The sequence below is a fragment of the Parus major genome, chromosome 7 (assembly GCF_001522545.3).
Source record: "Parus major isolate Abel chromosome 7, Parus_major1.1, whole genome shotgun sequence".
Lineage (NCBI taxonomy): Eukaryota > Metazoa > Chordata > Aves > Passeriformes > Paridae > Parus > Parus major.
The window spans coordinates 32,975,771-32,993,074 of NC_031776.1; the positions used below are offsets into that span (position 1 = coordinate 32,975,771).

The window sequence follows — 17,304 nt, forward strand, 5'->3', positions numbered from 1 at the left end:
AAACAAAAGTAAGACTAAGATCTAAATGTATGTCCATATCTTTCAGTTTTATAAACTTGTGTCATTCTTGAAAGGTCTGATTTTTCCTTAAAATTCTGAAATTTGTATTTTCCCCTCTGGTAAACACTATTTAAAATTTCCCAGTGTTTCAGCTGCAGAAAGAGCAGAACAAAACATAATTCTGTAATAGCAGCATTTATCTTCATCTTCTGATAAAAATTCATTCAAAAAGCCTAAACAGAAAAATAATACTCTGATTATGGGCTGCTAAAACAGAACAACTTTTGGCCAAAACTTCTCAATGTGTGTTCTGCAGTTTTTTAATACTAAATGATCCAGAGTTTGCCTTTGAATATTTTATTGATTAGAGACTTCAGAGATTATGGTTCAGATCACAACTAATAAAGATCCAAATAATCTGAAGACTTGGAAGGATTCTATTTGCACTGGTATTGTTTTCAGTATTCTTTTAGCATTTTCTGGCTGGAAAGCTAAAATAGTAGCACAGATTTTCCAGGAGCTACTAAATAATAATCTAAGTTAGTTAATTAAAAAAAAGAGATCACCATTTTTTGTACAAGTTTTAGTTTCCTATAGCTCTAACTCAGACCAAACCCCAATTCTGCACAATTTTCCCTTTTGTGCCATATACAGATATATAAAGCACTAATTTATAAAACTATACAGCAAATTTTGCAGCCCTAGTAAAACAAACAAACAAACATAAAAACCTCTTTAATAAGATTCATAGTGACTGCAATTCACTAGAAATTATCTTAATAATTGCATCTAATGCTTTACATACTCAAGGCCAGGCAACTCCAATTACCCCACAACAGATATTTACCTGAGCCATTCCTAAAACTTTCAGAAGAAAAAAAATAAAAAAAATTTAAAAATTATTATTAAAAAAATAATTATTTTAGCCTTGAAAAGACCTCAAAATCAGACTGGGACAAGCTGCAGCCATAAAACCCCAGCTTTAACTGACCAGAGCCAGCCCCAGCCCCAGCCTGGGATGAATCCTGTCAAGGTAAGACTTGGAGCTAAAAGTTTGCAATAATTTGGCAGCTCCCGTGGGGCAGGAGAGTTCTCAGCTCATTGCTCAGCTGAGCAATAAAAGTGGCTGCAAATGCAGCTGAAATAAAGTCCTGGCTCTCCAAAGAAGCCTGAAGAAGTGTGTCAAAGAAAGAAGCTTAATTGCCAAGAGCAGATCTGGAGCAGTCTTCAACTGGAGCTACTCAAGCTTGGCTCTGGTTTTGGCACTGGTAAATTTTATCTGAACCTTCTCAAATCTCCAAGGAGCTGATGGGTGTGAACTCCCCCAGCCAGCAGGGCTGGATCCTGGAATTGCTGGAAGTATCAGAAAGCTGAACAGCCCCAGTATAAACTTTACAGGAGGGGTTAATATGTATCTTGATTTCTCCCTTATTCAGCCTTCCTAAAGCATTCTTCAATTAGATAAAAAATGAAAAGTAATCCAAAATGACCAAATACAGATGTCTGATCACTATTATATACTCTGAGGTTCAAACCCAGTGAATTACACACCCCTTTCTCCTCTGAAGGACATTGGAAAACATAATGTGAAACAACCATGCATAATAAAACATTTTTTATTTCATATTGCCACAACCTCTCCTGAATTTATGCATTACATTCACCAGCAAAAATGCATATGTGCCTGAAATAAAAGATGATAATACAGGAATGTCATTGTATTTACTACTATTTCCTTGAAATCTCCCATATATTACCATTTCACACTGGAGCTATGACCATATTTTTCCCTTGCCAGGGAAAGGTGCAGGCCTGAATACAACTCTAAAAGCTCGTTAATAATGAATTAACGTGAGAATGTTAAACTTAGAGAAAGAAATCAGAATAATTCCACTTACTGGGTACTTATAGCCCATTAGTTCTTAGAGATTTCACCCCTTTGGAGTTACCTGTGCAGTGAAATGGGCTTTGCCCTGGTGACACCTCCATATTTCAAACCATAACTGATTTTCCTGGTGCTTGGGCTGTGACTTATCTACATAGCACTATCAGTGTCCCCAGCAAGAGATTATTTTAACACAGCTCTGTGACCAGCTGGGCCCTTTGCAATTCAATATTGAAAATTGCTGTTGCCTTCCTCCATCACAAATTTCACACGAGCCCTGTTAATTTCAGCAGAATTGATAATGCCACTCCTGTGAGTAATATAAAGAAAAAGCTAACAGTTTTGATGGATTTCTGAAGTAACTTTGCAACTTTTGGCCGCACAAATGAGTTCAACATATGACTTGTGTGCTCAAGACTCAGAAAGTAATGAGGAATGACTCAAAGCTTACCCAAACATTTTTTTTATAAACATATCTATCTATGTATGTATATATATAAAGAGAGAATAACTACAACTATAAGAAAATCATACCAAATATTTGATATATATATAGGAATATAACATAATACCTTTAGTGAAAGTTGTGGTAAATATACACAAGTGTATAAGTGGCAGTATAGTGGCAGTTGTTTGTAACAAACTACAGGATCATAATGTAAAATTATGGTTTTCTATATTCCTTGGCTCTGTTGACAGAAATGTGTCCACTGATAATTTCAATTCTGCCCGCAATAAGCAAGCAAAAATATGGAACTGGCACAAAAATCAACATTAATGAGTTGTTAACCATTTCCTAGATGAGGAGGTACTGTGACACTTCATTATGTAGATGTTCTGTGAGGTCTAGCACAAATATTTGTTTAGACCATTTTACCAAATTCTGTGGTGATTTATTAAAGCAGACATTAATTTTTCCACTGGGCAGATTTCATATTTGTGTACATGAAACTCACAAGGTGTATTTGAGCATGAATTAAAAGGATGTGAATAAAGACTGGGTATTTTCTGTGCTATCATATTCCATATTCCAAAATACAGGATACATGTACAATAAGAAAAGCAAACATATTTCATTGCCACTAACACAGGATTTTACTTTTAGTCTGTGTATTTTTTTCTGATTACATTAATCTGGTGGTTTAAAGACATAAAATGCAACAAAAATAAAAGACAGTTATATTAATTATTCAGCACTGGAAATTTTTAATCCAAAGTAATTTACATTGAGAAACATGAAATATTGAGGAATATAAATCTAAACAGAACTTAATGAATCAATACTATTCTCTGACAAACACTCACCTGCAACTTCAGAAAGTTTCAGTGTAGGCCAAATAATGCTTTGGCCCAGAAACTTCTGGGGTTTTTTTTTGGATACTGGGCCCAGTGCTAAACCTGATATGCTGACACAAATTTTGATTTTATGTAATGCTTATTGAACAAGGACTATAAAACACTTGAGCCTTCAAGAAAAGAAATTATTCCTATCATTGTGACTAAGAATTTTCATATATTTTTATGACAGCCTGTATCCTCACCTGGTTATATAAAAATAACTATTTGTAGTTTTGTAAAGTCAGCAGTATTGTACTGATTAATTCCAGGTGACTTTTTTTTTTTTTTTTTCTCTTAATTTTAATTTTATGGGTTTTTTTTCCATGTGGCTTATTTTTGGTGTGGGCTTAGATTTTACTCTGACAGCTCTGAAAATATGTTCACATGAAATTTTAAATTCTAATTTAACTTTCTGAACTCTAGCATTAATTGTATCTTTCACTGTATATTGTCATTTTGGATTGCAGCAGAAGTCCCAGGACCTGTCTCTCAGCTTCTGGTTTGCAAAGCGAGATCTGTTGAGCATCATCACCAATCATTCATCTGGAAATCTACTGATTAAAAATAACTGATTCCAGGTTTCCAAGATTTTCCCCAGAAAACCTAGAACTATCCCCAATGCAGACCTCAAAAAGTCATCTCAGTTGGGCTGGGATATTAAAGAGCTGACCTTCACCAATTTCTATTTAATATTTCTCATTGTCAGAATTTGGTGACTACACTATTAAACAGCAGATTATTTGCATAAAACCCTTCTGAAACAAAGTCCTCCATGCAAAATAATGCTCACAGCAAATCTGATATATTTTTCTGTGGTTTTCTTTGGATTTTTTTTATTTTTAAAGCAGAAGTTATAAGCAAAACAAAAATCATGCTTGCAAACAGTGTGCTGCCCCACTTTTGCTCAGTAAAGGGTTTCCTCGTCCTTCTTTTGATAGAAGAGTTTCTATCATGTAAGCTTAGTAACTAATGCAGGAGAAAAAATGAAAATCTGTGTGCTTTTTGCTTGCATTTTGTTCACACAAAATATTTTTTCTAACTTAACTTGAAACACATATTAAAATATGCTTTTATCAGTTCACTTTTGGCTGTTTTACATATATTCACACACAGATATATACCTATATGTATTCCCAAGGAGTAAATTCTGATTCTCTCTGAACTCAAAAAAGAAAATACAGTGGAAGGTTTGAGGTTAAAACAATTTTCACTCACCCCTGCAATGAACTCCTTCGTCGTAGCCATCGGAGCAGTCGTAGACCCCATTGCAGAGCTGGGACAAGTGGATGCATTTGTTGGTACCAATGCAGCTGATGAAATTCAGGCTGCACTTGAAATCTGGTTCCTCAGGACCTAAAGAACAGATGGAGAATTTCTTACACGTGTTTTCACATCCACAACAAGGCAAAGAAAGTTCTGCACCTTGTTTCTTTTTTAAAGATAACAGCAGCACTCTGTATTAGTTCATTTTGAAGGTTTTGTTCATTTTGCAGATTTTAGGGCCTTGTTATCACACATAAAGTCATCAAGAAATGATTAGTGCAATTACAAATCAATGGCTCAGAGGATTATTTCCTAAAATACATATGTTTTGCAGTCGCTAAAATAAGCTTTGCAGACATTAAAAAGCATCATCATAAGATTTTCAATAGTCCTGTGAATATCCTATCAAGAGTCATACCAAGAGTAATAGGTACCAGTAGTTACTTCCACTGTGTTGCTGTGCAGATAATTGTAGATATTTATGAAAATACATATAAATGTCACATATTTGTGGCTGTTTTAAATGACAGAAACTGTTGCTCCAGCCCAGGAGACTGCCTCAGAAACTGCACAGTCCAGGATGTAAGGGGGAGGATAAGGATGCTGTGATTGCTCCCTTTGGGATACCACCCCAGCTGCAATCACTTATCTCTGTCCCCTTTTCCCTGAAGTGTTTGGTTCATGGAATTTTGAGGGAGCTTAGGGACTCTTGAGAATCACTTTTGTTTATCTCTTAGAAAGGGTTCTGACTGATAAAATTTCCCCCATAATTCCACATTATGAAGACTGAGATTTTTAACACAGCAGAGAACATTTAGAGGTCTGAAGGGCTTGGCTCAGTTAGAGGTTGAACCTTAATTTACACATTTCATATCATTAGCTACTCACAGACCAAAGGGGTGGAAATTTTTTTGACTTGAACCTCCTTGATTTTTTGTGTTGGAGCCTGGGGTCTGTGCTGAACTCTGGCAGGTTGTAACAGTCCTTCAGGGAAATCTATCCTTGGATGCACGGTGCCCAAGTGCAAGGTGCTTTCACCTCCTCCAAGGCACTGACTCCAGGAGGAAGGACAGAAATCACTGGCAGTAGCTGAAAGCTCCCCAATTAGTAAGTTGGAAAATCTCAGCTTTCTCAGGTCTTGTCTCTTGGAGTCATCAGGACAAACCATTTGAGGGGAATCTACAACTTCTATAACAAGTGGAGATGCCTCTGAGACAGACCATTAAATATAATATACAAAATTTCTCCCAATTAGAAAACCCTCAACAGCACAGGACAGTGCTCTCCTTCCCCAGACAAAGCAGGAACCCCTGAAAGGGCACATCCCTAGGGCAGGAAAGTGGGATGCAATGCCCTGCTCCCTCCTCTGACCTTCCAGCTCCATCCCTTGCACCCATGGAGGGACACCAGTGACCTCCTTGAGGAATTCCTGGTTAACAGGGACACAGCATGCTGGCTCTGGGGATGGAAAGGTAATGCTTTTGGGGATGAATGTACCCTGTCTCAAAGGATTTGTGTGCTCCCAGGATGAAACACAAACTGCTCTCACCATGCCCTGGGTTAAATACATGCAATCCAAATGTAGAGGGACTAAAACATTTCACAAAGAAAATATTCCCTGTATTTTTCAGTAATATATAAGAAGAACTTAGCAACAGAACACTGAAAGTTGATCAAAATTTATCCTAGATGTCAGGATTTGATGGCTATGGTAATGGGAACCAGAGAACCAGAAAGTTTGGGCTTTAGGCATTTTATTCCTCTTTTTGTACCCTGGAGGCAGGACACCCCATGCCATGAAGCATCTCATGCATGTGGTGTTCCCTACAGTACCTACAACCCCTGGCAGTGTCAGGCACTCCTCCAGGACTGGTTTGACTCTGCAGAACTTCCAAGGAAGAACTAAAATAAAGCAGCCCAATGCTCAGTGTCAGGTAGGTCATATAAAACCACAAGGTTTAATTTGATTCCCATCCCAGCTGCATCAGTACTTGAAGGCACCTCACATGTAACAAAACCAAACTAATTTTCTGATTTGCCAGTAATAACTTGTTTATTCTTTGTGTTAGAGCATCTGTGATAGAATTTGTGGAGTGAAAAAAGTCTTTTCTTCTAAAACAGAGCACATTCATTAAAAAAAATTAGATCTGTGAAACATGTGAACCATGGTACCTGCATTACTATCAACCTTAGAATTCTAGAGGGTTTTCACACTTTAACAAACAGAAACCTTGAGATCTGTGACCAAAACTATATAAACATATTTACACATATCCTAAATGTAATGAATGAAAGAATGAATCTATTATTAAATTTTAAACCTTTAATAGATTAGTCTGACATATTCCTGTCTATAACATTTTTGATTTGATGCTACTTGCTTTTAAAATACAAGAATCCTCCAGGACATACACATTGTGCAATTCTAAACATATTCTTTAACTCTAAATACTAATAGAGGAGCTTCCTAATTAGATTTCTTTGATTGGGAACATAGGATAGGACTCTGAAAAACACTCCAGGAAGTACTACTTGAATTGTTTTGGTTTTGAGAAGAATTTTGTGCACCACTTGTGAGAGCAGAGGATTGGAAGCAATTCCACTATTCATGTGATTAAGATAAATTCATCTGTACTTTGACCTTTCACAAGCGTGATGGAAGGCAACTTGGCTTAAAAATGAAGATGAGCTTCAGTCCCAAAAAATCTTATTTTATAGAAGTTTTGTGACTTTGCAAAATAACTCTAAATGGTAATAAGTCTCAACCATCAACACCAGTAGAATAAGACAGCAGGCCTCCCTGCCCACAATTTCTACCACCTCTATTGAAAAAAAAAAAAATTAAAAAATTAAAAACAAAATCAAGCTGCATGTTGTAATGCCTTTGAAGCAGCACTTCCTTCTCCCACTGAATCCTTCCCAGCTGCTGCACTTTCTGAAATGTCTAATGCAAATAAAGAAGAGTAGCTTTTTATCTTGTTTACTCCTCTTCACTCTCCCTTCAACAGACAGCCACTTCTGGCAGTGTTATCAAGTCAACTTCGGGAAAAGGAATTTAAAAGTGTTCTTCTTCAAAATAATCTCGGTGTATTTTACATCAGTGCAAGAATGCTAAGAATATAAAAGATGGATGGTGTCTTTTCTTCCCTTCAAAAGACATAATAATTCCTAGCCTTGCCAGTTGGTAGAAAAATAGTCAAAACTACTGGCTGCAATTATGGTAATACAGAATCTCGATGTTTCAAACATTCATCCTGGGACACTGCTTGGAGGGCAAAGAGGATGTGAGCAGCTCAAGAGAGTCGGCTCAGGCAGCAGAATCTCCAACTGTTTCTGTGAGTAATTGTCTAGGAACAGATGGCTGAAGAATGGGAAAAGAGCTGAGCTGCAGAAGCCAGGCCAGGGCCATGGGAGAGCCCCAGGGCTGCAGGCAGGGCTGTCCCAGCCCTGGGAGAGGCTGTTTGGGCACTGGGTGCTGCCCTAGGGATTGGGGGTGGGGGGCAGGATCAGTGAGGGTATCAAGGCCAGGCACATCCCATGGCCAGGTGAACAGATTATTGCTCTTTCCCTAAATCTCCAGAAAACAACCTGTGCCTGGAGATAGGCTGGAAACAGGAGAAAGATTCATTTTGGATCCAGATTTCTTTGGCTGTCAGACCACCTAGGAAAGCCATTCTGAATGGGTCACACCGTGTCACACTGGCTGGAAGGAAAATGGACGGTGTTCTGTGCAGGTCCCAGGGAATCCAGCTCCAGCCCCTTCAGGGAAGGTGACCTTAGGTTGGGAGGGTTGGGAAGAGGTAAAGGAGTCCTTGTGATGTCTCCCAGCAGGAGACAAGGGGAGGAATCAATCATGAGCTCTGGGTTCACAATAAAGAAGCATCGTTAAAAAATATTAAATGCCTCTGTCAGAAGCAGCAGGGACATTTCATCAGACTCCTCACATGGCATCTGTGAATTTGTGCTGAAGGAAAACTCTGCCTGCCTCACCTCAGGCTCCTGCTCTACTAAATTTCAAACTGGAGAATGCAACCAAGACCCTACAAACTGGTTACTTCCACTATTTTTATTACCATAAACAATATACTAGTTTTAATTAGCAAAAAAATATGAATTAATATGATTTCATGATGTACATTTCCTTCTGAAGAGAAAATCCTTTTAGAGAAACATTTTCTCTAATCTAACATAAATTGAGGTGCAACTTGACAAGTTTAGTGGGATTGCAAATATGACAAAAGGATATTTGCAAATTTCCATCTGTACTTGGGTGCACAGCACAAATTCAAGGTTCACAGGAAGTTATTAAATTACAGTAAAACACCCAATTATTGCAAATTCAATAAGTCATGCTTCTGTTTGACTACTGTTACCAAAAAAAGCATCAAAGCTGCTACTTTTTTTATTTTTTTCATCTTTGTCTCTCTAAACTATGCTTTTACAAATCTCTTTCTCCTTGAACAACTTAGGCAAGTAGTTGGAATTTTAAACAAGAGACAAGGCAGCCAAATGTGGTATATCCTTTTATATCACTGCATCCAATTTACCTCAAGACCAGAATTTTTTGAGCAGCTCTAATCCTGGGCTGTCCTCAGCCATGAGAACTAATTATACCCAACTGTGGGACATCTTCAAAATTCCCATTTGTGTTTTACATCAGTGACTTGCACATCCTTCCTGCTTTCCTAAGCGTCGTGTTGGAGTGAATTTTCTCCACAGTGAGCAGTTATCCTGAACAAAACCTTCTTCCACAGCCTTTGAACTCAATTCTATCTTAAAGCAGAAGAATCGACACAAATTTTGGGATCTTTCTGAACAAATATGGGTTTAAATGAAAACACTGTGGTAGAAAAGAGTATGTGACTTGTCAAACACAAATATAAAACTGTGAGGATTTTTCTCTCTGTTAACTTTCTTCTGAAGCACTGCTGGTAAACCATTTCTACTGTGGAATATGACATTTAAGTTTGCAGAATTGATTTTAAAACTTTATTCTTTAAAATAGCTCTTGGCAGCAAGAAGCAACCTGCAACATGTGGCCAAAGTAACATAAAATATCTGATACAATTTTAATAGTGAGTTGTCTTTGCACAGGTGGGGGTTTAGATTTATTTTCTGCCCAGTTCATTATCGAAAACCAGGGATTTCAAAAGTGCTTATCTTTTAGAAAACTTTTAATCACAACAACTTAAAGTAATGTCTCTGTGCCTGCCAAGACAAGACATATTGTACCTTAATGAAGATGTTGCTTTTATGGGAAAATTAGATGGTTTCATATTGGGTTTTTCTGTTCTTTCTATTTATTTTTTTTTTAAGTTAAATATTTGAACTGTCACAAGTGGCTGAATACTATGTGTTAATTTCTGTAGTTAAGAGTTAATGTAAGTGTAAACTAAACCCAGAGGGTATCTAATGCTTTATGAAGTCAATTTTTACACAGACTAGAGGCACATTTCTAATACCAAGATTTTGAAACACTGGGATAAATGTATGGAAATTACCTAAAACCTGTACTCTGTGATATCTTATATATATGCAAAGAAAGAATTTCATATTTAATAAGGATTTATGTAGCATAAGTAACCCCTTATCCATAGTTACTTTTATCCATATGCTTGATTCAACCATGCAGACTGATAATTAATATAAATTTGAAGTCACCTTCAATTGAATCAGGTATTCAGCTGCCCATGTAAGGAGAATAATAAACATTTACAGCAGGATGTGGATAACTGAAAAGAAGAGCAAAGTAGAAGGTATTGTGCTGTAACAACGTGAAGAGTGCAAACTCTGACCTCACAGCCACAGCATTCTATCTCCAAAATAATACTTCACAAGAAACAATAAAACCAGTGGCAAGCAGTGGCTTTGTGAGTTGGCAAGTGAGCAAATGCAGCTCCAGCACACAGAAGTCACAGCTTATGACCAAAGCTAAGAGGGGAGTTAAGACTGGGGAAAGCAACACTGAAATGAACAGAAACAAACGAGCAAATGAAGAACTTCAGAAATCAGAAGACGCTTTTGAGTCACCGCAGTCTGACGAGCAGTCATCTGTGCTGGCAGCCCTCACACGCCTGCTGACAAGTGTCTGCTCCCTGCCCTCGCAGGGATGGCAACAGCTCCTTCTGCTCTGCACGGGGAGCAGAAAAAACAGCTGCCCCAGCCAAACATTCCCAAATCCAATCAAGGACTTGTGCTGATCAGCTTAGGCTTCATCTCGAATCCTGAGCTGAGTTTTGTGCTCCTCACACACGACAGACTTTGAGGGGCTGGAGTGACTCCAGGGAAGGGAATGGAGCTGGGGCTGGAGCCCCAGGAGGGGCTGAGGGAGCTGGGAAGGGGCTCAGCCTGGAGAAAAGGAGGCTTGGGGGGACCTTCTGGCTCTGCACAATTCCCTGACAGGAGGGGACAGCCAGGGGAGGTTCTGGCTCTAAAGTGATAGAGCAACAGCAAATGGCTTCAATTTGCATGAGGGGAGGCTTATATTGGTTATTGTGAAAAAATTCTGCCTCAAAAGGGTGATGAGGCATTGGGGCAGGCTGGCCAGGGCAGTGGTGGGGTCACCATCCCTGGAGATATTTAAAAGACATGTAGATGTGGCCTTTGGAGACATGGGTTGGTGGTGAACACAGTGGTGCTGGACTCAATAATCTTATCAGGCTTTTCAAACCTAAATGATTATGTGACATATAATTTGGTCTGTCAAAAATACATAATTCAAAAAAAATAAATCCATATTAAAATTTGGTTCCAAAGAATGGTTCTCAATTCTACACAAGACAGCAGGCAAAACAGTTCCAGAGGTTATCTGGCTGTAAAGCTTCATAAACCTTGCAGTGGCTCACAAAACTCCCCTTCCTGTACTCCTGTGACACTCTTAGCACCAGAACTGTGTAAAAACAAACTCACAGGCTCAGCACCCAGCACATGGATATTGGCTTTATGGCCATCACACTTTTAGAGTGATGCAATACACTCATCTTTTCCTCTGTGTGGATTTCTACACACCAGACAAAAACAAACAGCAAGGCAGTCTAAATCTAATATTACACAACAACTTTAATTTTTTAGATACCTCATTTCAAACCATGCACAGTGCCATGATAAGGGCTGTGTCAGCTGTGTTGGAGATGGTTCTCCAGCAATCTCTGGCTCTGTTTCCTGCTCACTGCTTTCTGCATGTCAGATTTCACTGCACAGATGTAAATAATTAACAGAGCCACAGGACTCAGCCTTTCTCCTGTAATGGAGCTGATGGCCACTGGGGACAGGGGGAAAGCTGTGCTGAAGGTTGCACAAAAGCTGATGAAGAGGAAAAAAGAGGTGGAGGAAATCCTTCTTCAAGAGCTTAGTGCTGAATCATTATCCAAAAATCCCTCTGGGCAGTCACAGGCTGGGATGGGGCTGGAGCCAGAGCACAGCTCTTGGGGTGGCCACCAGAAATGGAACCTAAATTAAGTGTGATTCCCACCTAACACTGATGTTACCACTAAAGCTATAAAAAACATACAGGTATTGAGACTGGTAATAGTAAAATCAGCTCATTAACAGCAAAGTCCATCCATATTCCCAAATGAAGTTGGACATTTTGCATCCCTAAATTACCTCAAGCTAGGAAATTCACCTAGCAAAGGGAGACAAGACCAACTCCTCAGCCAACTTCCATCTAATGTAACAGTTCAATAAAACTGGAGAATTTTTTCACTGAACAGCTCTAAATGTAACAATTTCTGGATTAAATGGGAAAATGTTTTTTTTTTTTTAAAAAAACATTAAGTGTGATCAGTGAAATCCATGGCCACAACTGGAACATCAAACTTGACCTCATCCCCACTGCTCTGCAGCCTGTCTGCTTACAAGCTAAAAACAAAGAACAAGTGATGGAAAAGAGGAGAGGAACTGAGACTAGTGTAGCCTGGGGAGTTCCAATATTCATTCCCTCAGTGTCAGGAGATCAATGAATAAACAAAATAATTAATAATTAGTGCTCAAAGACTGCAACAGTGCACCAGAATGAAAATTAAGTTTAGGGAAGAAGATAACACAAACACCTAACTTTACTTTCTAGAGGAGCTGAAAGGACTTAAAGTCCAAGCCATGTTTGTGCTTGTGTTTTTCCTGATGTCAGTGAAAATCACACATTCAAAGAATTGAGGAGCTTGGGATGTCTACAGTTATTGTCAGCAGGGTTGCACCTCTATGAAACATTTTCATTCCTATGGAAGAGGTTATAAAAATCTAGTCTTTACTAAAGTCAAGATAAATATCCTCATTTTTGCCATTTTACTTAAATCAAAACCTTCTCTCCACTGCTTCAAATGAAGCACAGATGACCTACTACCATGTTAATATAGTACCTCACCTTTCCCAGACCCCATTCTATAATAACCTGGAACTGTGAATTGGGATATTAGAAACATGTCTTCCATAGTTTTCAGACCTCTGATATTGCTTAAATATTCCTAAATTTAACTTTTCACCTTAAAATTTTCATTTAAAATTGCCCTAAGTGAAAAGATGCAGTCTTGCAATATAATATAGTATGGAAGATAAAGCATTATCTCACACAAGCTATCAAAAACCTCCTCTTTGCAGTCAGGAAATACTAATCAAGATATTTATCTGTGGAGAAATTAAAACCTAATCTATACATTTACTAAGCTCTTGCATGAAGGATGTATCAGAATATAAAGGGAGATCCTTGTGTTTACCAGCATAAGCAAATCATTGAAAATTTATATTCCCTGGTTATTTTTAAGGAAAGGCATTGCAAATATTTGTCAATGAGGAAGAGAAAGAAAAAAAATGTTCACAGGAAGCAAAAATAATTGATATCCTTTGTACTTGCAGGGACAGAAAAGCTTTGCTAATGGATTTTTTTGGTGATTTACTACAACACACCACAGCAATAATGTATGATCAATGAGGTAAAAAATGAATATTGTCTCATGTAGATGGTCACTCCTCATTAGTTATAAAGAACCTATTTTTAATTTGCAGATTTTGATTTAATTAGTGTCACACATCTCAAGGCTGCTCTGTGTCAGCTGCTGTAATGACTTGATGTCTGTGTGTGGCACAGAAGTGGCTGCTGCTGGGGTCTCACTGAGAAATGGCATGAGGTGAACTAAAGAAGTGTTAATTACCTAAACAATTAAAATACCCAAGACCAGCGGTATTGTAACACATCAACACTCACGTTATAGGTGTTTACATAGCCAAAGTGTACAAATGTCATGAGGAAAGTGCTTGTAAATGTTCTCTATTAAGCAGTGGAATGGTGCAATAGAACAGCTGGATGCAGCAGCCCAGGTGTATTTGACAATGTAAAAGTGTGTGTGAGCACATTTACACACACCATCCATCTCTCTGGACATGTTCCAGCTCAGCTCTTCATTAGACTCAGAAATTGGATTAAAATAAGATCCACTTAAAAGAGTTTTAGTGGATCCTAGCAATACCAAAGTGTGGAAATTCTGATGGAAACCCAAGGCCTGCATCTTATGAGCCCTTCTGCACTCCCACACCACCTCAGAAATGTCTGTGGACTGAGAAGGAATAAACCAAGCTCGCTTTTCCATCAGCACAACTGGATCTCAAACACACAAGCAGTTCTCAAGCCCTAAATAACATGAAATTTCACAGGATTGGATGAAATTTATAAGATAAGACATTTTTGGAAACAAGAAAGGACTAAAACATGCATTGATATTTTAACACCTTACTTTAAACAGCAAAACACAAAGTTTTCATCTCATTTGCAAGACTTTAACACTTTTCAGCAGATGATGTTAGCATCAACATGCACTCATGTTTCACTTATGATTTTGGGGTAAAAAATTACAATTAAAATGCTGTATTCTATAATCACATGAAAAATTAGCTTTGAGTCTCAAACACTGTCTAACTGTTTGGGTTTTAAAGAAAACAAAATTAAATCTCTATTACTTATTAATTTTAAAGATTAACTTAGTTCTTATGCATTTTTCAGCCAAGCTAGGTGGTTTGCAATGATAAACTTTTCCTTTTTGTTTTGTACACAGAAGTATAAATTGCATCCAATTAAAGTGCTTTACTTGTTTTTTCTTACCTAGTCATGCACTGAAAGGATGAGAACCAAGTTCAATTGCTCTAAGTACAAAATATAACACTTTAAAAGATTTAATCAGCTTTGCTGGAATTTACAGTGTGTCAAAAAGATAAAATTGGCAGAGTTTTGTGTTATGTAGACACTGAGGGTCCTGTTTGATTGAGTATTGGCCCATAACTATAAAGTGACCTGGAATTTCTTTCTTTTGGAAGAAGAAATAACATCTGTTGGTGTGTATATCACAGTAAAATTTCCATCTCTCACAACATCTATGTGTCTTCTCTTCCTTAGTGATGTAAATAGGAGAACAAAACCTCAGATGTGAAAAAAAATTAGGACAACTGGTAAAAAAATCCTGTATTGCTTACAGGAAATGTTACATTAATAGTTCTTAGAGACTTCTAAAAGGCTTTGTACAGCTACAGGTACTACAATTCAGAGAGAAAATTAGTTTCACATGTTTACCAGTAAAAAATTAAACAGTCTCTCCTGCTCATTTTTGTGCTTTTAGAATAATTCTAAAGAGGCATTATTTAATGTGATTCAGTCCTGGCTGTATCAGTTTCCCTACACAAAACCCAAATAATCCTGATAACAGGGGGTGGAAGCAGACAAAGAGCCTGTGTCAGACACAGCCACAGTGTATTTTAGCCCTTTCAAGGCAGATCTTCCCCCATTATTGGGCAAGTATTAATGAAATTCATGGGGAAACTTCCAGCTCATCCAGCTCATCCCCCCTGAGACAAGATTCTGCTGAACTCAGGGCCACAAACACCTCCAGACTTGATCCTTACCCACCTGCCCAGGAGCTCCTGGAGCTTCCTGCAGGTGCAAATTGCAAAGAGCTGGAGTGTTCAGGGTGTGTCTGAGGTAATGCTTTAAAATCAAGTCAAGTTCAAGTCTCTATGATCATGTTTGAAACAGAAGTTGGAATTTCACCACTAATAGAATAGTCCAGAACACTGGAATTTCCAGGAGCTCATGCCTGGCTTGCAGCAGAATCCTCATCAAGTGAAGGGGACTGGGGCATTAAGCCTGGCCAGTCTGAGGAAGCGAGAACAATTACATGTGAAATACAGAGAGGATACTTTGGGGTTAAAATTATTATTTGCCTGCTGAGTTCTGCTCACCAGGGAGAGGCACAGAGACATTTTCCTCCTCATCACCAACAGCACAGCTTCCCAGAGCTGAGCATTTATATTTTCACTGTTTATAGCATATTTTAATGTCCTAGAAGAGCTGAAACCTTCAGAGGACTCAAAAGTAAAAGAAGTCCAGAAGTGCAAGGACCTTGACAGAGGGAAATGAAAGAAAACACTCAAAATGCTGGAAGACAATAACCAAAACCATGTTCAGCATTCCATCTTTTACCATATCTGGCACCATTTTTTCTACAACTTATAATGCCAATAAACTATTCTATGATCTCAGTCTTGTGTCTCTGCTCGTCTCTCTTCAATAAAATAGCTGCTAAGCCATGAGATTCATCATTTCTGACTAAGGAAATCACTTCCATCATGGGGAGCTTCAGAGGGGGTTTACCAAGAAATCCAGACTTTATTGGTACTCATCAAGGTCTAGCTGAGAGGTGTCATGGAACAATCTTTAAAAGTTATGCTCCAAGATGAGAAAACATCCTTTTGATTTATAAAAAAACCTCATATTTAAATTAATCCAAGCCCTTATTAAAATCCTGTGTAAAACTTAATTCAACTTTAAAAATAAATTTAAAAAAAAAACTAAAAAAACCCCAAAGAAACAACAACAAAAAATAGCAAAACTTGTTATGAAATTATGAAATAAAATCAAACCTCTTCCATTTAAATCTGTTAAATGGTAATAAAATTACCAAGCAAAACAGACATAGAACAAACATAACATATCTGTAATATTATTTTAGAAAGCTGTTATGTACCTGAACCAGAAGTTTAAGGTAGTAAACTAATTATTAGGTAAAATTAGTGTGTTGAAAACAGAAATGAAGACAAGCTTCTATTTTTAACAGGCATAAAAAATGGTTTATGGAAAGTATTTCCTCTTCCACAATAAGACTAGTGGTGGAAAGATTTCCAGATAATTCCAACAGAGTGCAGTGAGCTGGACTGATGATTGCTGTTAAGACTATTTCCTCCAATATTGGGCTTTAAGTGTCAAGACTCGAGATTTAAAACTGTATTCAGGTGAATAGTTGTAATGTTTTCAAATATCAAACCCAAGAAAGTGTCAAAATGGTTTATAAAGAAGATATATATTATGCTGGTTTTATATATAATATTCAAAACCTTAGGACATGCTACTTTGTCAAAATGAAAGTGGAATTTCTGTCTAAAACTTTTTTTTACTGTCTTGTGCTAACACACCATGATTCAAAAACAAGAATTCTATATGACAAAACAATAAAAATAAAAATTAAAAAAAATCCTGGGCCTATATTTAGCAAATATTCTAAAGTTCTTATATACATCTGTAAAATTAAAAAACATAAATAAATAAAAAATCATATTTAGACAGAAAAAACATATAATTGTCCTTGTAATTTCATGACAATTAAAAAATGTAATCTTTTATATTTTTGTTGCATATATGGGTGTTGAGTAGAGAGAGATATTTTCCTTCCCACTGATTTACCTGTAGCAAACTGGGCCATGTTGGTATGGAAATTTCTAGTATGAACTTGGGATTTTCAAGTCCAACTCTGTAATGAGTCCTCCTCTTCCAGGAAAGGGAT

General features: G+C 37.5%; 1 protein-coding gene across 1 annotated transcript in view; it reads right to left on the reverse strand.

The window, feature by feature from the left end:
• LRP1B (LDL receptor related protein 1B) overlaps positions 1-17,304 on the reverse strand; it is a 620,609-nt gene that overhangs the window by 359,742 nt on the left and 243,563 nt on the right. Inside the window, exon 3 of the mRNA XM_015635304.2 lies at positions 4,439-4,576. Within this exon, the coding sequence (XP_015490790.1) occupies positions 4,439-4,576 (138 nt within the window). The remainder of the gene's footprint in view (positions 1-4,438; positions 4,577-17,304) is intronic.